Genomic DNA, 23465 nt, shown 5'->3' with positions numbered 1-23465 from the left:
TTGGTGTCTGGGAAGTCCTATAAGGTCCCAAGAAAACACATGGGATATGTCCCAACAGACGACTTGTCTCAACGGTCGACTTATCTCTCCCTGCATGGACGGTTGAGTTGTCTCAACGATACGACGGTTGAGTTGTCCAAAGTCGAGTTGGCAAACGGTCGAGTTGGTTGGACCCTAAAAATATCCTCCCGATTGAATCCACGTGCACAAAGTGAATGGGTTTTGTGCAGAAGACGAAGAAAAACAAACAGAACAGAAGTAATGCCTTTTTTTACAAAATTGCGAAAAAGCCCCCCCCCAAACCAAAAACAATGCCTTATTTGCAAGTTGCGAAAAAGCCAAAAATGAGTGAACCTTTATAAAAACTATTTGAAGGTAAGTACAAAAATGATGAGAACTGCACACATTGTATTTGAAACAATAAGAAAATTACTTAACATGACTTTTCACATAAAATCTCAGCAATATCCAGCAGCATGAAGGGAAAACAGTGGATTGATCATAGCTAATGACTGTATAATATATAGCTTTATCAGTACTCAATGACCAGCATTTCTCCCACTTATCATGTGTTACCTGCAGGCATGCCAGATAGAGACAGATCCTTTGGCTCTTAGTGCCTATGTGGTCTTTCTGTCCCAGTTTGCTCCAGTCAGTGATCTCAATGACCTGGCAGTGGTGAGTCGGAATGAACTTGTTTCATTAATCACATTCAATTTATTCATTCTGACGATGGTTTGGGATAAACTTGCAAACGCATGAAGGGCATACATGATAGACAGGATTAACATTACAATTCATCCCCAAGGAGGCCACTTTTCAAATGTCAAGTTGACTTACTACTGACAGCGATCTGCAAGTGAGCACCCATCCTGCTTATGTATGTAATTGTGCATTAGCATATCTGAAAAGCTAAGCAAAAACCATGAAGATTTTGTTCACTAAATTTTACACATAACAATAGGATCTTGCCCAGCTGATTGTGGAGAGACCGACCATTGTGTCCTGCATCCTACCTCATGAAAAATATTATGAAGTAGCAGATGTTACCCTAGCAGCCATGATCAAGATATTCAGCCGCTATCTGATCAAAGCTACCAAGCCTAATGAAGAAGGATATAGCTGGGTAAGCCACGCAACATTCCTTGATCAGTATGAGTGCTTGTGTTGTCTCCTTCTCTTTGAAATTAAATGAAATCTGATCATTCAAAACTTTTCTGATCAACTTTTCCAGAATTTCCAAAAGACCTTGTTGTTAACAGTTAATTATTCAGACACTCTTCTAAGTTTCATCATAGTGGTCATTCTTGACCTTACCCAAAACCATCCAGGAGTATTAGTCTGACGTTCTCTCAGTTAGTTATCAACTGTTTCTTTTTATTCATACAGTCTGACACCCAGGATCAAGTTTTCCTGTACTGGCAAACTGGAGAATCAGCTACAATGCATATCTTGATTGTTCATGCCATGGTCATTCTTCTAACTTATGGACAACCCAAAGGTACAACTTTTTTACTGGATGAAATCATATTGTATCTTTACCTTTTTTTGTGTGCTTGTCTTGCCAGTAGTAAATTACCTTGTCATTTTCAAGCTCAATGTCAAGATGCTTCAATGGCATCAACGTGTATGGTGGTTCAAGTTTGCTAATGAATTGCACACTTGTTGACAGGTCAACCAATACTTCAATTGTACTGATGCCACTTTATGTCCATTCAAAAGCACTACAGATATGGGCATTTGCAGATGAGTTTTTTCTTTCTAGATATTGAATCATACAGCCCTTAACTTTGAGTCTTTTTACCTGGTTTTCAGTGAATATCCATTACAAAAATTCAAACCAAGTTATCTCCTTAATATCCAAGAATTTAGGAATGGTTTTCTAGAAAGCAGAAGTGCCAGTAACCGTATGCTGGTAGTTTGCTTCTGTGATATAATTAAGTTCTTCCATACTTTTCTTGTTACAGTTGAGAGTGATTTCCAGCTTCTACTTCATTCCTGGTTCCCTGAGAATAGTTCCCCTCCCCAGGCGTACCTGGTAGACACCTCAGAGGATGCTTTGCTCCTCCCTGATTGGCTTAAGCTCAGGATGATCCGATCCAGCGTGCCAGAACTTGTCCTAGCAGGTTGGTGAGCTTGTTGACTGTTAATCATTAAGAAATTTCAAATGGATGTTAATTGGAGCACTTTGTTAGCACCATATGCGTAATGGAATGTGGGCAAGTGCTTAAAGGGATGAGCCGTGCTTGGAAGATTTCTTGTAAAATGCATCAACAAACATGTAAAATAAGCATGCATGTAACAAGAAAACACATCTGCATAATTTCAAAATGCATGGAAATCTGTCAAAAATTATAGTTTTCACGACCCGATTTCACTCCCTTCTGAGAGCAAAAGCTAAACAACAGCAGTTTGGTACCAAAAGTTTTCTTAAGAAATTCCCAAGAAACGTGACATCATAGGACGGAGTCCTTTATCTGGCGACTGTTTACAGTTATGCAACGATGCGTTGACATATATGTAATGCAGTAGCGTCAGTGTGTGCCATCATGTCAGACTCAAGCGACAATAATTCCAGTGTTGATGCTTTTTCCGATCATGACAGCAATCAGTTGTCATGTTCGTCTTATTCATTAGACGAAGAAAGCGACATTGAAAGAGTTGATGAGACACAAGAAATATTGCCTTATCACATGTATCAGTTCGAACCAGAATACACTCAGAGAAGAGATTTTGCAACTCGAGGCTGTTGACCATGGGCATGGTGGCGACCCGGAGGATCAACAACAAAACACTTATTAATTTTGGATGTTTCCCTGTCCAACATGTATTACAACACTGTATACTCGGTGTTTGGCATTGAAGACTTGTGAGAAAACCCACAAGTGTACTTGGGTGGGACTCGAACCCTCGAACTCCAGCTTACTAGTGCAGACGGCTTAACCACTTGACCACCGAGCTTGCCAGTGTCGGCTGGCTGGTTCAAGTCAAATGTAAGAGCGGGAACCGTGAACAACTATTTTAAAGCCCATCCCCTTCAAGGTTTGGAGTCATGATTAGAGGGTAAGGGGATTCAAATTCAGCAGCTGGCCATATGTTGTGTCCCTGGGGCAAGCCACTTGCCTCTAACCACAAGTCCCACCCGAGTACGCTTTTGGTTTTTTTTTCACAAGCCTCCGGGGGCATGCACTGAGTATACAGTGTTAAAATATACACATTGGGCAGGGCAAAAATCCAGAATTAATTCCATCTCCCCGGCACAAATCTATCTTTGAAATAGTTGTTCGCGGTACCCACTGCTACATCTGATTCACCCACATCAGTAAAAGGAGACAGTAAGAAGCAATTACAGTTTTAGAGGCCGGAGGAAAACCCCAGAGGAATATTCTGGGTAAAACCCACGGAGTCAGGTAGGGACTGAAAACCCAATCGCAATGTGGACCGGGCTGAAATTGAACCTGGGATCACAGAGGTGGAAGGCGAGGAAAGAAGTACCTCGCCAACCTGACTCCCCATATAATATAACATTGACTTTGGTCTAACAAAGCAAAAAACACAAAAGTTTCATTCTTACAAACCATTTTGAAATGCCAGATCAGCAGCAATGGCAATTTATCTGGGGTGTGTGTGACCAGAAGTTGACTTCAGGGTGACACAATGGATGATGATGATGATTTTAGCTATTTACCCTGTAGTTTTACCCAGAGTCCCTTTCATTGATAGATTGGTTCTTGTTTTCCAGCATTGCAGGATCTGGAACCAGCACAGCTCGTTCTCTTCATCCAGTCTTTTGGCATTCCAACAGCCAGCATGAGGTAACCTTGTTAGAAACAACAAATAGCGCTTTTTCATTTATCAATAACGTATCAATAACGAAATTAACACATCAAAAAATTTGACATCTCTGTGAAATATCAAAGATATAGATCAATGATTCAATTGAAATAATTTTTTCCTTGTTATTTTGATTTTTGTATTCGTGGATAGTCCAAAAAACTTTGAAGTAACAATTAAATAACTTAATTTGCTTGTTTTTGTCACTTTATATACAATCTGTTGTCCTTTTTTATGGTAGAAAGTGAATATTTATTAAAATTAAAAATTCGGTTCCTTTGCTTCTTTTTCCCCACAATTCAGTGAGGTTGGGAAAATATTTGCATGATTGAGGGAGGCACAGCCTAGCTACTTTTAAATGAAAGTGCAAAGAATATGAGATGTTTTTCCTGTGGGATTCTAGTGAATTTATTGTTCAAAAAATGCCCCTCGAAGAAATGCTTAGGGAGTTGTGAGTTACCTTGTACTGTTCTTAGCTAAAATAAATTCACAACTAATAAAAATATTAAAAGGCACACCATTATGTACATATGTTATGATCTCATTTGTGCAATGTCCAAATTGTGCTCATCTTTATCAGGGGTGAGATTTGTTAGGATTTATTCCTTCTTTTAGTATTTTTGTATCAGAATTTTCCCAATTTCAGAATTTTTCAAACAGTCTCTTTTGAAATCTGGAAAACCCCATTTTTACAATGAAGGTGTTTTTACATATAAAAGTTCATACAGAACACAAGGAATGGGTATTTAAGGGGTGTTCTCAGGCAAACACAAATATGTAACATAGATCCTGTCCAACTTTGGGGCCCTTAAAACGTCTGATGATTATTTTATGGATGTTTCAATATCATCGTATCTTACGGGAGAATTTATTTTTTAACCAATGGTAACTCGAGGTTGACCTCGGGATACCTCACGGTTTTCTTTGGGTCAATGCACACCAAACTCAATGGTTGTCACAACCTGGACGCCTCATCTGGCTACAAACACTTTCAGTAAAAATGCTTGCTTGCGCCCTAATCTCCTGTTAATCCACAGTGTCCACAGGGACTTCAAAGGCCACTTGAAAAGAACTTTTTGGGGAGGAACACTCAAAATACGTACATGTCCACAGTGTAACCTGTATGACCGGGGATAGTTAATGTATATACTGCTTTTGAATAATTGATAATTATCGAGAGACTTTTTATACTAACTATGACTTCCCCTGTAACCTTGCCCATGCACATGAATTGTTATAACTGCGTGCAGGCCTGTATGTACTTGCCGTTTGGTACAATGAATGCAGATCGACTTGGTCCAGAGACCCAAGCATGCAAAGCCAATGAGTACCATAATTTTTGGAATATAAGCCGCAACTTATATATTGATTTTCACGCTAAAAGACGTCCTTGCCGCGCATTCTCTGGTTGGCTCATATGGCAACATTTGAAGAATGAAATCTACATGCCCTGCTGTGCCCTGCCTCAGTGCATCACACCTTTTGTTTGCGCGCGTCAGACCAGGGTAGCACACAATACGTGTACTGTAGGCCACTTGGTCTGAAACTCTCCACCAAAAAAGTCGATCTCAGCTGTTCTTTTACCGATTTCAAAAAAATGAAATGAATCAGCAAAAGCAGGAGATATCCAATGTAATAAAAATATCCACAGGTATCACAAAAATTTCAAAACCTACACGACTGAGTCCCCAAAGGTAGTGTTTATCAACACTGACGAGATACCACTAATCCTTTAATCCTTGGATTATACTGCAAAAGTAGCCTTTTGTTCGAGATGCTTTCCCCCTTTTGTTGCAAACAACCTTGGGAAGTCTAAGCTGAAGTTGACCCGAATGTTCATAAGTGTATTTTATTTATGCATGGTGTCAAACCCTGAGTTACCCCGAGGTTCAACCCCGAGTTACCACCGGTTAAAAAATGAATTCTCCCCTTACCCCTGCCTTATCGAGCTTGCATGGCATGCAGTAAACCAAGATTTGCTTGATTGTTCTGATGTCTGTCTGTCTGTCTGTCTGCTTCTCAGTCAGCTTTTAGCTCACCTAGACTCAGCTGTCAAGCAGGAACCACAAGCCTTGGAGCATGCTGTAGTAGACAAAGCCTACATGGCTCAACTGGTTGAAGTCCAGCAGATGAGAGGGGCATCAGGAGGGGTGGAGTTCCACAAGCTGCTAACCAAGGGGGTGGAAGAATCCTCTGACAAAGACAAAGGTCAGAATAAAGATATTCAGCCCCTTTTAGCCCACCTCACCTTTGCCATAGTACTTCTCTAGAAACTTTTTAAGTGTCCCACAAAACCAGTAGAACCCGTTTAAAGGAAAGAGTCCCACAGGATTTTTGTAAAAAACCATCTTTGCCACGGGCTCTCAACATAAATAACCTTATCAATGGTCACAGAGTGAATTGATATGACAGCAAGAATATTCAGCAAGTTTCATATGCCTCATCAGTGCATATTATGCATTGTAATGGTATGGCTGATTCATGTGCATGGAGTGTTTTATTTCATTATGCATGTGAATTTAACAAAATAATCATGTTTTTAGTGAAGAGTGTGTAGTGTTGGAGAAACTCATTTTAAATTAACTAATGCCCCTGTCTCAATTATGAACAAACGGTGAGAAAAATTAAAAAATTTTGAGCATGAGGAAAGTTACTGTAATTAGTTCATGCTGCTGTATCATGTTCTACTGGCCAGTCAATTTAAATTGTGCCTAAGCTTAAAGAATACAATTTCCATAAGTTCTCAATTTTTTAAATATAAGAAAAAACAAGTATGAAGATCAGGCATGTCAGGCTTACATGCAGGGCACACAAGTTCACAAATGTACCGTAAGTAGTTGCATAACTGCCAAATAATCTCTCAAACCACATACTTGTATGTGTTTGAATGTAGGTTTACCTTTTAAAATTGTAATTGTAAGGAAATATGTTACAAAGATTCTCGACAAATATACGTGTACATGTTATTTCTTGGGGAAAAAAATGCTTAGTGCTAACCATGAACACATGAAAACCATGGAGAAAATCACTAAAGGCAGTCAGTACCTGCCCATGTACAGCCCACAGCACATGCTAAACTACCACACACAGATTGCTGTGTTGACCCACCGCTGCAAATGCGAGGCCCGGTGATGACCATTCGGAAAATCACGGTGCACTTCATCGCTAGGCTTTGCGGGCAAATGTACCCACACTCACAATCTAAATCTCACTCTTTCTAAGGTGCTCCTGATCCAGTTGCTTTAAAAATGAAACCTAGTTTCTAGTAAATGTAACAGAAAACCTTCAAAATGCCACTTTGAACAGATGAAACCCCCAGAAATCTTCATGTGTTTTACCGAACTTTCGGCACTTTGTTTCATTAGGGAGTAAATGAGCCACATTTTGTACACAAAACAATCCATGAGCACTACATGTGCACAACAGCACATTTCAATTTCTACTATTGGCTGTACAAGGGTAGGCCCAATAACATGCATGTCGGTGGGCCAAAAAATGGGTATCTGGCATTTTTTCTTCGTATTGGCAAAGATTTGGAAAAAATTGTGCATATTGGGCTGTTACACAACTTGTTACTTGGGGAGAACCCTGAAACATCTAAAAAACAGGCTGTCCAGTTATCACACTCAAACTTTTTTTCAACACGCAAGAAAAATTTTCAAAATAGTAGTATTTAGTTTAACTACTTATAAGCATCATGAAATTTTACGTCTACATGTTCTGTGGTACTCCAGACAAGGTTGAAAGTAAGAAGGAGGAACCTGTGGAAAAGATGGACACTTCTGAGCAGGTGGTGAGACTACCTGATGAGGAGAACCAGGAAGAATGGTGCAAGATGCTCAACAAGGTAGGATGGCTTGCAAGATGTGGAGTCTATGTAGTGTACTGATTCTTAGGGGAGAGAATGTCAAGAGAGTGTCTCAAAGATTTGAAAGCCATAGAATGGTCCAAAGAGAGCATGGCCTGTTCCTATTGAAAACACCTGCTGTTTCTATTGGGAACCTTATGGGAACAGTGTGAGACATTGAGTTGGAACAGTGGTCTGTGCACTTACACTGCCACTGGGGAACACGCAATGCTCCAAACAGGCACATGCAGTTATCCCCAAAGGAGCATTCTAGTGGGTGCACGAACGTTACAACTTTTCACGCTCCCCAAATTTTGAAGGGGTTAAGGGGTTTACAAGTAAGGCCTGACCTTTCTTCCCGGGGGAAGTCTGCGGAAGGGAAGAGCACTTGACGATGACGACCATATGCGGCAAGAACGGTGTATGTTAATCTGCAAACATGAATATTTCATTCACTCTCTGTTCAGAATGCCCCACAAAAATTTAGGGCAGGTCATTTAAATATCAATGTCAACTGGAAAGTCTGTGATTGGAACGGCTGATGTTTACTGGAGAGTCTGGCTAATCCTCGATGGAATGGCATGTTCATTATAATCGTCGGCTATTATGCTACTCTGAGTTCGGAACTCCTGACATAATGATTTGTACAGGTTCAGTGATGATAGTAGGCCGGTGCAACTAGGCGAATGTACGTACCGGCAACTACACAGTACCCACCAGGCGCTGCAGAGTATTTAGCGCTGCGCCACTTGTGCACAACATGCACTCCTGATCACCTGTTCTGAGCAGCCACACACTGGCAATTGCACCATGCCCAATGAATGCACACACTGTGATAGAGTTTCTTTATTTGTCAGAAATTTTATTTTACAAATCAGTGTTTAATTTTGTGTGTGTGATTCCAAATTGTTTCCCGTAATTACTCCACCATCGAAAGGCTGAATTATAAACTGTTAGGTGCCTGGTAAGCGTGCGTGATGCATCTGGAGGGACGTACTGTGGCTGGGAATTTTGTGGAAACCGCTCGTTTTGTGTACGAGCAGTACATCTTCAAATTAAATAATGAACACAGAAAACAAAAACGTAGACATGAGATCGATTTTTGTGAATGAACCTGCAGAAAAATTCATGAGGGCGGTGTTTTTTTGACTTGCAACTGCAAAGCTGCATTCGTATACAACGTTCATGTACATGTAGTGGAGCATTCCTTTTTGGCAGGAACTGTACATTGGCTGGTTGCCGCATTTCCCTCACGCCTTCTTTTGCAATGGTTCGGCCCGGCGGGAACCAAGGCGATGCACTGTGCACATGTTTTCACCATCATGATTTGTAAACGCTCATTACAAATGGGTCGTCAACAATGGTTTTTCAAGCAGTGGAGTCATGAAAACCTTCTGTTGTAACAGGAATATCGTACATTGCGATTTCCTTGTAACAGATTTTTTCCTCATAGAAAAGGGGAATGTTTTCGCCAGGACCACAGACTTGCATTTCTTATAACTGGAATTTTGTTATGGCCGATTTTGTAATAACAAGGGTTGACTGTATTATAATCTTTGGAAAGAACGTATTGTGTGAATGTTTCTCCGAGTTGATCATTTTATTCCAACCTCGCCTGGTGTGCGGAAAGAACGCAATATGTAAATGTATCTCTTGAGTCGAGTGTGTTTCCACCATCGTCCAGTCCGCAGAAAGAATGCAGTATGTAAATGTCTCTGTGTCTCGTGACATAGCTTCTCTGCAACAATAGCGCCCGGCAGGGCCAGCTCATTAACACGTTGCGCAATCGAGTCCGCATGGGCGTGCAGTTTGCGAATTTTCCGGCCCCTTAGCAACGGCAGACATGCCATGAAAAAAGCGGACTTTACTCGGAAGAATGGTAAGGTCTTACTGGTAAGCCCCTTAGAGGAAGGGTCTACATAGCCCCAGTATTTTAGCAAAGACACTAACAGAGACCCACTGGTCTGCAGTACACATTTCTTGTGCTTCCTTCAGCTTTTCGTACCTTAAAATAAAATTTTAAAATAAAGAAAAGGGGAAAAATTTGAGGGCCCAAATATTGGGACCTTGTTGTTTTGCAAAACTAAACTCCACAGCCTATGAAGAGTTGTTTAAACTTCTTACAACCATTTTTTGTTGGTTTAATTTTCAGATATTTACAGATGAACCACCACGTGAATCCAAACAAGTATTTTCAGCCATACAACAGGTAAGGGAGAGTGGGGAATCACTGGACTGAAAAGTCTCGGGTTGGTTCTTAAAATTTGGTGTAAATGTGACAAATATTCACATTGATGTTATCATTAATAGATGCATTCAGTTTACATTTTATAAAATCAATCTGAATTCAGTTACTGTTACATTTGTTTTCTTCCAGGAGAAATTTACCAGCATAAACAATTTTGAAAAAGAAGTAAAATCAGAATTAACACACACTTGCAAGATAAGCACAGACTTAAGGAGAGCAGCCTACATGCAATAGTCAAACAGAAAGGATATGATGGAAAAGATAATACAAACATTGCCAGACAAAAAGACCGATAAATAAAATAAAGAAAGATGGTCCGAAACAAGCATACAAGCAAAAAGAAAAGTTCATGATGACAATATCAGAATAAAAGGTGGAGAGAGATTAACCCCTTGACGACGGGAATTTCTTTCTGAAAGCCGACTCAAAGAATTCCAGCCTCACTTGGCCATGGAGGCCACCTGCCAAAATTTTCGGTTTGTGTTCCTGCGTGCTCTGCACGCTTTGAATTACACAGTGAAAAGGCTGATTGTTCGGTGGCATGCGGCTCTACTCACGCTTCCACATTCCCATTGCCTTTTTTGAAAGTGGGGACTATTGTGAGGTTGGTGATTATGATGCAAATTTGGTCTTTTCATTTCTGGGCTACACACAAAGGCCAAACACTATATATGCAAGAGCCAGGGTCTGCCTTCTTTCACCGTGTTTGCTCGAGCGTGGGTCAAGAAAAAAGCTGAAAAGCGGGCTGAGGATCTCAATTTTTACAGCAGCTCTAGCCGCGTCCTGGCGCGAAAGGGTTAAATAATGGGACTGACCAAGTCCAGCATGGAAAAAAAGAACAGAGACTGAATACTTCAGAATAAGCCTATTTGGTATTCCAAAAAGGCAAGCTTATTTGAGAAAAAAGCACAGGTACGGCTTTGTTGATGAGATAGATGTTGCATGCTTGTATTGCTGTTCCCTATTGACCTAGGACTTGCTTTATGTTGTGCAGGAAATGAGTTGTTTTAGCAAAAAATAATAATAATAATAAACCTGTGGTACATAAGCTATGTTATACATTTCTTTCATTTGTTAAAGAGTTTCAATATCAAAGTTGTTCATGGCTCACTTGTTTATTTGCATGTTTATTCCTCTAGGAGTTATTGAAGGACATTCAGAGACTAAGAACAAATCCCTTGCATAGACCTTCAGAGAGGTTACCCAAGGCCATGCTAAGCATGTTGAGAGATGGCAAGTTGCGACCTAGTCAGCTCGCCACACAGGCAAATACCAGCTGTTCATTGCTTAGGCTACTATTGACAAGAGAGGTGAGAAGTAGGAATCCAGTCCAGTGTTGTCAAGTCTTTCTTTAGGCCAAGTCCTTCGCAAACACTGTGACATTTCCAGGACACTGTTTTGTACATTATTTTCAGGATTGATTCCTAGTGTACAACACTGTACATGTATATATATATATTTATATATATTTGTTAGACGTGGAAAAGGTCCTGACTACAAGACTGATCCAGTTACATGTGTCTTTGAGCTCTGTAAGTTCTTAATGCACTGGCTGTCTAGGGGTAGCAATGTGCACCTGGTCGTTTAATGAGGGCACTGTCCTTTTGAATGAGTACAGTACTCAGGAACTCACTTGTTGCAAAAGCAAGATTGCGTCCATGTTTTTACTGCCCATCTAGGTGCTCTAAAATAACAGAGGTTTTCTCTCTAAATTTATTAATTTTGAAATACAAACCATCCAGGCAACAACAATGACTGGTTTCCATCTGTTCCTTTCAATCTGAGTTGTAAGAAGGGAATGGGAAACAGTGTGCATACAGCTGTCATTTTTAGGCAACAAATGTCCTGGTAGCCATGCATTGATTCACTGGTGCAGCACTCAAGGACCAGCCAAATCTGTATTCCTTCACTCAAGTTACACATTGCCCTGTTTAATTTGGACATGAAGTTCAAATTGTAGATCAACTGGATTTTATTTACTTTTGTGTTTGTTTGCATGTTGTCCTTTACATTAGAAGCTTCAGAAGAAGTATGGGCCTTCTTCAACATTCCCTGAGTTGGTTCAATACCTGTGTGAGGTGCTACCTACTAAGGGAGGCATCTGGACTCAAACACTGACCCATTGCCAGAAGGAACTTGATGAGACCTCTGCAGATGTCAGTGGTGAGATCATTAACCATCACTCCATTCAATATTGCCTGAGATTTTTCTTGAATGCAACAATATCCTCCACAGTGCAGAAATCAAAAGCATATTCGATGCACATTTTGCAAACTGATGACAAGTGAAGAGATACCCATATTAGATTCCATTCTTGGGATCCAGTTACATTTTGACACTTTAATTATTGAAGAAGAGTTTGTTCAGAGTTTGAAAGTTGACAAATTCACCATGCGGTCACTTTGAAATGCCCGATTTTGTGCAGATTGAGGAAAATAATAGACATTTAGAATCGCAGTCTTTGAATTTAAGACTAAGAAACCAAGAGTTTACTCCTTTTGAGGTTGACATTTTATTTCTGTTTTCTTTATAGTCAATCAAGTCCTGAAGGAGATGAGCAGAGATACACAAGAAGAATCCATTGAAAAGGTCATGAGGGCATTCAAACATGGACAGACCTCAGCTGATGAGAAACTGCTAGAGCAAGGTAGAAATTATTTTGTGTTTCACTAACAAAAAACCAGTGCTTTGCCAGAACATGGAAGAAGGACCAGTTCAGCTTTACGTTTCTTTGGGGTATGAAATGAGAAATCTCATGTCTACGGATGCCTAGGTCTAACCTCTCATCGGTGAACTTCTTTAGAAATGACTGGCCAGTTGAATATGATACAGCAGCATGAACTGATTACAATGATTTTTTATGGAATGTTTGTTTTTTTGTCACAGGACATATTCATTTTGCTTTGGAATGTGGGCTTTCTCTAACGTTATTTACACGCAGTGTATAGTCTGCTTGGGAATATTAGTTAATAGTTTCTTATACTAGAAAGTGTTAATCCATATCCTTTCAGTATTCCCCAGCTATCCAGCTATTAGACATTGCCTTACACATGTATCTACCTCACTGACTCCATCTGTGAATAAGAAATGGTGCTATATTTATTAGCAATGGCTTCCTGACTCGTCTGTGCACTGGTTCCTAAGCATATACATGTAGTGCAGAGCACAAGACCCAATTTCATCTTTGGGCATACAGCCTTGCAGAGTCAATGGATATTGCATGATCAGCAACAGTGATGTTGAAATGTCAGCCCACCTCTGTCTTGATACCTAGTTACGGTACTAATTCACAGGGCTAATTGGCCTTGGGTATTATTGGATCCAACATAGTCTTGGTGCATTTTAAACTAGTTGAGTTAGCTGTGAAGCTTAAGGTCATAGGTAAAACATTTAAGGTGCTTGAATTTTTATTATGCTCATAGTGCAATCTTTTTCAAACTTACCCTGCAGCATGTAAGCAGCTTCTGGACAGCAACCCCAGCCAGTTAGAGCAGTTACTGACAACTAGCTTAACAGCCAGCCATGGCAGGAGAGTACCCTCGCAGGCCAACCAACGAGTTGGAATGCTGAGCAGGCTGTTAATCCATCAACAGGAAAAGCACTCATCAGTGTCTGGCACCCAGACTACTTAGTAGGTTATTGGGAATGTCCTGTTTATCTAATGTCTTTCTTGTCATTCCTGAGACTGGAGAGCTAGCCTCATATCACACTGACTGCATTCACAGGCAATGCACTCAACGATTATAAACTTATATTGGTTGCTGTTTATTTTGGAGATTCTACCTTGCTTGTCATTTTAACAGGGTCAAACGTCATACAGTTAGCATCATGCTGGGCATTCTCAGACAGCCAGGGGCCCATGTGTGGAAGATAATGGGGCTTTGTTCAAACTTTCCAGTTCTGTGCTCAATGCTATTATGTTTATTATTATGTCTTTTCACTTCTAATGCATAGTAACCTTAATATTTTACCTAGTTTTCTTCCTTTCAGAACAAACTTGGTTGGGTTAGGGTTGCAAGAGCTAGATTAAGTTTCAGATATACATGTAAATTATCATACAGACTTAAACTATATTTTTTTCCCAATGACCAACTTCTTGACAATAGCCATCCACAGCTCCTGTCCTCCACAGCTGGCCTCCTGACAGACTGGCTGGCTCTTCTAGATCCAGAGGCATGCCAGGCTTGCCCAGAGTTGCAGCAGCAAGCCATGTTTGCTAAGGTTCCCCTTGGGAATGGGAAGAGTCCAATGGGCAGTGAGGGAGATTGCCAGAAGCGAATAGGGAGTGCATACCTGCTGGCATTACTTACCCACCAAGCTAACTGGAAAACGCTGCACAGATGTATTGATAAACTGCTTGGGTTTGCAAGAAAGTCATATAGGTGAGTAATTCAAACTGTTTGTGCCACGATCTACAAACAGTTTTGTAATGATGACATTTTCATACTTTTGGATCAAGTTCTTTGAAAGACCAATCTTTCATACAAGGTTGATTTCAATGATCAGTTGTAGTTTCTCTGGGGTATAAAAAAATGACAATATTTTGTTACATATTTTCATGCATTACAAAGTAATAATTTAAATTTAAGATAATTGGCAAATTTGTTTCAAAATATGTGTAGGGTGATAATTTGTCTTTATTTTCAAAGTAACCTGCCTCCTGTGTTGCAGAAAGGCAAAAATCAGCCTACCTATTGGATATTGTACATGTAAACCAGTAAATTGTAATGGCTTGCTTCTCAGCCTTCCTTAGTACCGATAGCATTTCTACAAAGGATGCTCTTAAGGAGCTGAATAATCAAGGACGCCTGGGGAAAAGTAATCGTTTTCACTCGGCCAGTTTTGCATAAATGCATCAATGCCATCCACACCTCGTGTTGCCGCAATGTTCTGTGGAGGGTTTTTTTAGCTTGATATTATTTGATTTCAGTTTTAGTGCAACAGCTGTGTTGGACTTCCTGTGGGCATGCATCCACATACCAAAGATATGGCAAGGGCGAGATACTAGGGCTTCAAAGGTAGGCAAACTAAAATGCACCCTCTATGGCATGTAGGTTTTCCTCAGCTCAGCTGATTTTCCTCATTTTTCACTTCACGTTTGGTCTTGTACAGATCAGACTTTCTCAGTTTTTTGGGTCAAAGTCGAAGTTGCATGCCTGCCTCTAAAATACATGTCACCATATATGATGGTCAACCCCCAGTAACCTTACAGGCAAATCTTCCTATGGTGAAGGCACACTCCAAGGTCCCGACAAATTTCTGTGACATAGTAAATTAATTTTTTTAGCTGAAAGCTTTAATTATGTAGTGAAGTAACATTTAACCTTGAGACATATGCATTTTAGACTGTAATTTTATTGCATCACTATCACAATATCACTACTCAGCTGAAACTGTGTGTGGGCGCATATTTGTGATAATTTTTTACATTTTAGACATTTTTTTTTACCACTTGCAAAGATAGATTTTCAGGAGAAGTGAATTGCTTATATTTGGTGGTTTGATACAGCGTCACTCAGAAGAGGATGTCTTGCATCTGTCTCCTGACCAGACCTGTGCCTTGGCTGACTACATTATCCAAGAAGCAGCTGATTCATCCCAAGGTTACCATGCCATGTCAGATGCTGATGAGGGACTGACAGAGGTTGCTTCTATTACCATCAAGGCTCGACTGGCCTTGCTCCTAAATGGTTTTCATAGCAATCGAGGAGTGGTGGAGCATCTCATCAAATACCTTGGTGACTGCAGTCGGGAAACAAGGTTAATGGTTTTTCATTTAGAACACTGTACGAGTGGTGTAGCATTGTCAACAGGCAGTTTGTATTTGTGATCTAGTTTCCTCCTCTCCATGTTCTCCTTGAAGCATATTATAGGAGGCACATTTGTACTCAAGCCAAAAATCCATTGTAGCCCACTCAATTTGCCATCTTTTGGTGCAGATATTTTCTTCCATAATTAGTAGAGCAAGAGATGACAATGAGTCAGGCATCTTCTGGGGTAAATTATTAACCTGCTGAAAGCCATTGTCATTACCAAAGAGTTCATGATTTCTATGTGAACTGCTGTGTTTGGAGGATTTGGAGGATATTCCAAGACTGAGAAATATAGAACCCAGTCACAGTGCGCTGTACATGAGGCTTGATACTCTTTGAAACCTGAAGGTCAAAGAATGTATGGTTAGTTTGCTGCTAAGTGGAGGAATTGGAAGAGTTCAGGAAGTACATGTACCTAGGGAGGTACTAGGGTTCAATGACTTTATCTTCCACTCGTAAAAAAATCTGTTTGAGGTCTCTCTAGTAATATGTATATTTGTTTACCAAACCAGTCCGTTTGTTAGACCAAATCAGTCCTGTGAGTGACTCTTGAGTGTTATGTTTGTCTTTCAGCCCGTCTTGTGCCTTGTACCAGCAGCTGTTATTGGAGCTCTACCTTCAAGTTCCTGAGACTATACAGAACCTGTCCTTCATCAGCTCCAAGCTACAGTCACAAGACACTAGTCACATACCCACACCTGTTGACTGCCTTACTCATAGGTTAGTGTCCTCAGAATGAAATTAAGCAAGTTATCAGACTTGAATCAACACGGGTTTTTATTGACTTAACTTGACTCAATGAGATGGAGGAATGACTCAACCAAACTCTGACTCTTAAATTGCAGTCCTTTTCTTATTAAGATTTAATAACCATATGTGAAAATAACAGTGCTATGTGTGGACCATACTACCCAGATTACTGAGTGTGTTAGCGGACAGCAAGCCAGGGGATATCAGCAAGCAAAAGGCTGATGATGCTAATGTAGCTTGCCGCAAACTGGCTGCAGAACATCCTGTACTTATACTCAGGTAGGATGAAAGAATTCATCAACCTGGTTAGCCAGCCTATATTAAGATGTCTCCACTAAGTTGGATGACTGTCTAATGTAGCATGAAGAGGTCACCTTACTGGAACTAATTTTAAGTTGCTTGTTTATGGAACGATGCTTACATCTGTTTGCCGCACAATATTCTTTGTGTGAAAGGCTCGGTACTTTTTATCCTATTAAGTCCGCCAAGTGCATTTGTTTTATGTAAACGTGTACAACGAAGAACAGGTAATAAAATATGAGATCAACCTTGTGAGCTTTAGCTGTGAAGTTGCAGAGGTGCCTCGTTGAGACAAACACTTAGTGATTCACACTTCTGTGAAATTCCTTTCTTATGTGCAATTTGACCCTTTGGTAAAAAGAAAACATGAAATTAAGCAATACAACGCCATGAGACAAGTCCATTATCAAAAATATTGATGTGAATTTTTCGTGACAAAAGCTTTTAAATAAAGGAAAATACAAGCTTTAAATTCCTTTTTCATGATTTCATTTTTATTTTCTGAAGGCAACTACCCATGGTGGCTGTCTTACTTCAAGGCCGAACTCATCTGAACCTCAAGGAGTTCCGTACCCGTGGGCATCTCCGTTTCTTCAACCACATCCTGGGAATTCTTCAGCTCCTAGAGCCTCAGCTCTTTGATCAGCCTACCAAGGTCCTGCATAGCATCATAGAGACATATTTTCCCATCTTACAGGTATTCAATATTAGAATAAATTTGAATAATATGGAGATGGTCAAAATTCAACAATATTGCCAATTATTCTGTCTTGGAGTCACTGTTCTGTTAACCCCTTAGCACCGGAAACCGTTGGCTATGTGTGAGGATTAGTGCATACCACACATACAGTCTATTCACCATGCAGCTGCTGGTTCAATGGGGCCTGCTGCTGGACAGAGCTTTGAATATTGGGCATACTACAGCCCAGCAGTCACGGTCAAAGAATTCCGGTCCGAAGAGGTTAACAACCAATCTCAAAATGACAACTTTCATGAAATCCACAAATTTCCAACCCCATAGTATTTCGTATTTGAATTAGTGTGGGCAATTTGGCTCAAAGGACACACAACAGTATTCAGAGCCACTCCTCTGTGTACAACCAACTCCAGTCTTCCTGGTAAAATGAAGGTAAACTTCAATAAAATATGGAAAGAAATAATGTGAGCTGCTAACTGAAGGTGAAGTTTACCTCAATCATCCAAATCTCCCCAAATCATCCTTGCATAAGTGGAAGACTTTTACAGATTGAGGTCGTATGACAAATTAAATGGATGTGTTGTGTTTGAAAGGTCTTTGGCTGGACCTCATGTTGTTGATCTTTAGCTATAGTTTGATTACTGATGCAAATATCTATATTCACTAATGTGAGACCTGGAAAGGGCCTCATCTAAACAAATACAAAAGTCAGAATAATGCTAATCAATATGCATTTTATATCCCAGTGTAGTATTGTATCAATGCACTACTGTCTGACCTTTGACCTTTTATAGCACGCTCTGATAGCCAAGAAGGCCCTTGAACCTATCATCACCAAGTTTATCCAGTTACTGTACCAATATTCCAGCCACAGCCCCACTGAGGCACAGCCGCTACTGGAGAAACACTCAGTCCCACTCAAGTAAGATGCCCTTACTCCAGGCTTCTGGTTTTTCTTCAGATTGTGTGGTACATTTGTAATAGATACATGCAGGTACATGATCTTGAAGACCCTTCCCAACAGTGTAAAACACTGAGCCATCTATTGTACAAAACAACCGAGTGAATGCAACCTCCCTGATTGCAAAAAGTGATGAGGTGGAATGTGGCATACTCGGATCGTTTGTAAAGTTTGTTTCAGGTGTACATTAATTATGTTGTCGTTTTTTAATGATTAATTTGCCCTAGTGTTACTACAAGTTAGCTGGTCATACTCCTCTCCTGTCTCCATCCTGTAGCAATCTATCTCAGATTTACCCAGACATCCAGCAGCTCAAGTCCCTATTGGCAAGCATCACACTGACCAGCTCCTCTAAGGACCAATCGGGAACTGGCGGTGCCCCTACCCAGGTGGAGTCTACCATTGATGAGATCCCGGGGATGGGCAATCGGGAGGAGACATATTCCCCTTCACTCAGTGCCATGATGGGGGCTGATGCATCATGGGATGTAGAAGATGTGAAGTTGTTTGCTGAGAGACTTGCTCTTGAGGAGGACTCGGAAGGTACATTTCACAGCACTCTGTTCATATGGCTTCGTACTCAAGTACTCCCATTGTAGGCAAAGATAGAGGATGGATAGACACATAGTCCAGGTGGTGTCCATGTGAAGGCTGTATGGGTTTGCTCCATCACATTGTAAGCATTTCAGAAAGTACATACAGGCGGTGTGTCAGCCCATCAGGATGTTGTTACATACAGTCAATGGTCTGGTACCAATTTGGTAATGGGGAACTGTGATCCTTTGTAGTAATGTCCACCTCTGTACGGTTTTGTTTTTGTCTAGGCATGGCTGAGGCATTGAATGAACTGGAAGAGAAGTCTAGCAGTGCAGTGGGAATCCTACAGAACTTTGTGGTGAGCCGTGTGGTCAAAGATCACTTCAAATCAGTATGTCTGATGAAAAGTGCACTCCGTGAATTTGTTTTGTATTTATGTTTATATCCTTTGTGTTATTTACCCATCAGACTGAATTATCCAATCAGATGACATCATGCAACAAAGACTGCAGGGCAATAGCATTTGTTCTGGTCATTCGATACATCAGGCATGATCCAAGGTATGAAGCTGTTGTTGGGTACTTCCAGCATTTTTTGAACCTTCATGAGCTGAATTTCTAGTATTTGCTTTTCTTTTCCTCTGTGGATGTAAGCTTAAACCATTTGAACAAGGCATAGTTATTTCCAGTGTCCCCTAATTGTGGTGTCCCAAGAAATGTGAACAAAATTACCACAAGGCTTACCCAGTTTTTGTTTTCACACCAAAATATTTGAAAAAAGTTATCCAACATTTTCCTGCTTGGAAAATGAGAGTAGTCCCATTATGAACAGCGTCTACCACCATGGTTAACATAGGTTTCTGGTTACTTCTGCATCACCTTAACCACTTCGTGCTGGGGCATTTTTCAACGTTGAGGATGCTGGGCCAGCATGACTATCATTTTTTCTGTTTTCAAAATCCTTCAACAATTCATCATTCCATTTAACAGTCGTTTATAGCCGCACGGAGTAATCTTTAGGCACTACTCTAAGTTGACAGGTGACCTTCATTGACGACCGAATATTTCAGCCAGGCCTGCAGCCTTGTAAACAGAGCCCAGATTGTGCGGTGTTATACAACTGTCTTTTGTTCACGAACCTGGCTCAGTGCACTGCTGACCTCTTTTCAATAGGGGCCAGATTAGCATGCAGCGGTGCTATGTGGCTCATCGCTGCGGTGGTGGAGAGCTTTTGTCCCTGGTGGTAATCCGCTTGCTCTAAATACCCCAGACCCTGGTATACGGTTTCGAAATAATGCTGGATTATCACCACTTTTGAGAGTGAAAAATGCCGGTAATGCCCAGCAGCCTGGTCTTTTGTTCGGAGTACGGTCTCTTGTTACAGGGCCCTGTTTCCTTTGTCCGAGTTCGGAGACCCGGCCACACATATAAACCATACGGCTCCGATTTCGGAGTCCCCGGCTGGTAGTGGTTAATAGCCATGATAGTGTCAATGCTGGCCAGTTTGTTTTTATTTCTGGTGAATTACCCCAACATTTATAGAAGAATGTGGGAGAAATTTAGCACTGTGTTTGGCAGTATTTTGATTTATATAGAACAGTATAAAACATCTGTGAAAGTGTAACAATATTGCTTACTTGTTAAGTATCACCAAAGTGTAATTATTTCCAGCTTTCTCCTCTGATGAGGGTTTGATACTGTTCCCACAAAGAGTGATGGGAGAATTTGAGGAAGTTTGGGGTACAGTTTGGGAGCAACTGCGGTACCAGCCAATAAACTGCACTTTGACTGGTTGTCAATTGATTTTACTTGTCCAGTTTGTGAATGTGCTGGGCACTAGAATTGTGATTCATTCTTCCATATGGGAACATTTGTCCTGTGCATACACATTTCATTTTGGGAAACAGCTAGTTCTCACTGGAAACATTCAAGCCTTCGAAATGAATTGCTAGTATGCTATGAAGGAATTCCACTCTATAGCCGACATTGCTTCTGCTTTACACAGTGTTGCCAGTAAGTTTCTGCCAGCCTACATGGACTGTCTAAACAGCATGGACCAAGAGATTGTGCAGACAGCGCTAAAGAATTTACCAGAGTTCACTTTGCTCTGCCAAGGTATGGCAAAACCAGAACTGGCTAGCATTCTAATCAAATGAATGGTCTTTCTGCAGCTCTTTTATCTTTCTTTTTGCCAAATTCCTCTGTAAATGAATATTGATTGTTGTTGGTTACTTTATGCAGGTTCAGTCATCATGAGACTGTGATAAAAAATCCAAATCAAGTTTATTATCACAAATATTTACAGAAAAGAGTTGACATTTCACACGAAACGTCTAATTTTAAATGTGTTTTGTTGTTTCAAAGTCACAGTGCTGACGCTTGTCATTGGTGAGACCACTTTAACTTCCAAGATCAATTAACAATCAATTTCAAAGTGACCTATATTTAATCTAAACATGCTGCTAATCCTGACAGAGAATGCTGAAGTAGTGCTGCAGAAAGCTTTCACAGTGGGAGTCAACAGTAAATTGTCTACAGTTCCACTGATAGCAGAAACCCTACAGCTTCTCAGCATGGATAGTACAACCACCCCTTCTACCACAACCCCTCCAAGCTGAAGACAGTGTCTGCAGAATTGGAAACAATATAATAGTTGTCCTTTTGAGCACAGAGCTAGAAGCTCTTCCACATAGACAGTGTCTCCACCATAGGCTCCTGAAGCTGATGATGGCTACTGAATTGGATGTCCATGATCTGCTCCCTGTTCTTACAGTTACTCAGCTTAAAAGATGGCTCTCTTAAAATCTTTCAGAGCTGATGACAGCAGTGTCAAAGTTGGTTAAATAGAGAAAGAATGACACAGTGATTCAGAGCCAGAGGTGTGTTGTATGATCTGGGTAATGCTTCTGTCAAAAGTTTTGAAGTTTTGAATAAGCTACAAAAGGCCTTTATAATACTTGTTCTGTAACTTACAAGTGCACTCGGCAATAACTCACAGAAGAAGGTGAGATTTAGCATCTGAACACGAAGTGGCCAAATCAACTTAAATCGGCAATGTTTTGATAAGTCCAACAGGATGTGCAAAATAGCTTAGGAAGTGTCCATGGGACACCTAGACATCCTCAGCAAAGAAAACTTAGGAAGAAGTGTCTGCCACTTTTATCTACATAATTACTCTCTCCTGATCGGTCTAGAATGGGCTGTACGGTTTTTGCTATTTTGTGCCAAAGACTGTCCCACATCAACTTCACTCTAACAAGTACTAACACAGGGAAACAGGAGTAGTGCATAAGAGTCAGCCTGTGTGGATGTAGACCGCTTACGGTTTGTGCTTTATTTTCACAAGTTCTTTACCAACAATTTTAAAAAAATGATCAGAGAACATTGTAACAATCAAAGCACCTTTACTATCTGCAGATTTTATTTTACATTGTTTGTAGACTTGCACAAGTTTCTTATTCAGAATATGAAAAACTTGCTTGATACAATTTTACATTTCAAAGGGCTAGGATTTCAACATCCAGTCACCTGTGATTATGTCAATCTTCATATGTATCTACTTCTGGTCATAACACGAGCAAGTGACAAAGATTCTCTCCTGCCCTACAAGCTTAATGCATATTAACAGCTTGTGCAAAATGGTTGTGCAGATTTGCACAATAAATATATCACAGATCAAAATTGACTCCTGTAAACACTGTGAGTCTGTCTTTGAGTTTAAAAATACTTACACTGAGTACTAATGATCCTGTGATATAAAAAATACAATGTAGGACTCTGTTCTCTCTTTGTAATATTTGGTAATGGCACATCAACTTGAAGTAGTCTTTCCAGTTCTTGTAGCTTTTAGAATTCAGCACAGCTGTACTGTTCATGGCATAGTATGCAATTCAAGAACAAACGGAGAATCGGGAAGAATGGGAGCATGTGAGGGGAAAAGATCTTGATTTATTGGGAGTCTTATACGTCTTCACAACGGGTCATAAGTATTGTATGAGTTAATTCACTCTTTAGTAATCTGTCATAGCTGTTACATGAGTTTAGGACTTTATTGAATTTGCTTTAAAAAATCCCTTCAGGAATAACCGATTTTATCAGATATTTGCTGTTGACTTTCCTTTAATTTTAACAATTCTATTTTGAAAGCAGATGTTTCAAATCATGATTGTAAAAAACTGTTATTTTGAATAAACTTTCCAGATGCACAGCCAATGTCACCTTTCTCGAGCTCTCCTGACAATTTTTCAATAACAGTTTTGTCTGCTTTGCCTACAGTTTGGAGCCCCTAAATCTACACAGATGATCCTGGGCCATACTTAAATGTAGTCCCACAATTTCTTGGCCCACACAGACCCCTCTTTTCGAAAGAATTTGCAGGGGTACTTTATAAGCGTCTCTGTCTGGCGGAGAATTCTCCTTGAATTGGGACACTGTACCCTTAACACAAGAGACAGTTTCAACTTGATTTTAGCCCTCTCT

General features: G+C 40.3%; 1 protein-coding gene across 1 annotated transcript in view; it reads left to right on the top strand.

Annotated features, from left to right (window-relative positions):
* LOC110989478 (integrator complex subunit 1-like) overlaps nucleotides 1-23198 on the top strand; it is a 70723-nt gene extending 47525 nt beyond the window's left edge. The window contains exons 24-47 of the mRNA XM_022253874.2: nucleotides 583-678; nucleotides 965-1126; nucleotides 1390-1501; nucleotides 1968-2126; nucleotides 3743-3815; nucleotides 5858-6042; nucleotides 7569-7681; nucleotides 9834-9890; nucleotides 11069-11239; nucleotides 11945-12092; nucleotides 12463-12576; nucleotides 13380-13560; nucleotides 14036-14311; nucleotides 14860-14947; nucleotides 15439-15689; nucleotides 16316-16462; nucleotides 16658-16771; nucleotides 17300-17489; nucleotides 18284-18411; nucleotides 18728-18993; nucleotides 19275-19345; nucleotides 19456-19547; nucleotides 20992-21101; nucleotides 21462-23198. Of these exons, the coding sequence (XP_022109566.2) occupies nucleotides 583-678; nucleotides 965-1126; nucleotides 1390-1501; nucleotides 1968-2126; nucleotides 3743-3815; nucleotides 5858-6042; nucleotides 7569-7681; nucleotides 9834-9890; nucleotides 11069-11239; nucleotides 11945-12092; nucleotides 12463-12576; nucleotides 13380-13560; nucleotides 14036-14311; nucleotides 14860-14947; nucleotides 15439-15689; nucleotides 16316-16462; nucleotides 16658-16771; nucleotides 17300-17489; nucleotides 18284-18411; nucleotides 18728-18993; nucleotides 19275-19345; nucleotides 19456-19547; nucleotides 20992-21101; nucleotides 21462-21604 (3447 nt within the window). The 3' untranslated portion in view covers nucleotides 21605-23198. The remainder of the gene's footprint in view (nucleotides 1-582; nucleotides 679-964; nucleotides 1127-1389; nucleotides 1502-1967; nucleotides 2127-3742; nucleotides 3816-5857; nucleotides 6043-7568; nucleotides 7682-9833; nucleotides 9891-11068; nucleotides 11240-11944; nucleotides 12093-12462; nucleotides 12577-13379; nucleotides 13561-14035; nucleotides 14312-14859; nucleotides 14948-15438; nucleotides 15690-16315; nucleotides 16463-16657; nucleotides 16772-17299; nucleotides 17490-18283; nucleotides 18412-18727; nucleotides 18994-19274; nucleotides 19346-19455; nucleotides 19548-20991; nucleotides 21102-21461) is intronic.
* The last annotated feature ends 267 nt before the right edge of the window (nucleotides 23199-23465 follow it).

The sequence above is a fragment of the Acanthaster planci genome, linkage group LG07 (genome assembly GCF_054643075.1).
Source record: "Acanthaster planci isolate LZ-2023a linkage group LG07, COTS_SCS, whole genome shotgun sequence".
NCBI lineage: Eukaryota > Metazoa > Echinodermata > Asteroidea > Valvatida > Acanthasteridae > Acanthaster > Acanthaster planci.
Note: the sequence above shows the minus strand (reverse complement) of the source record. Positions and strands in the feature narration are given on the sequence as shown.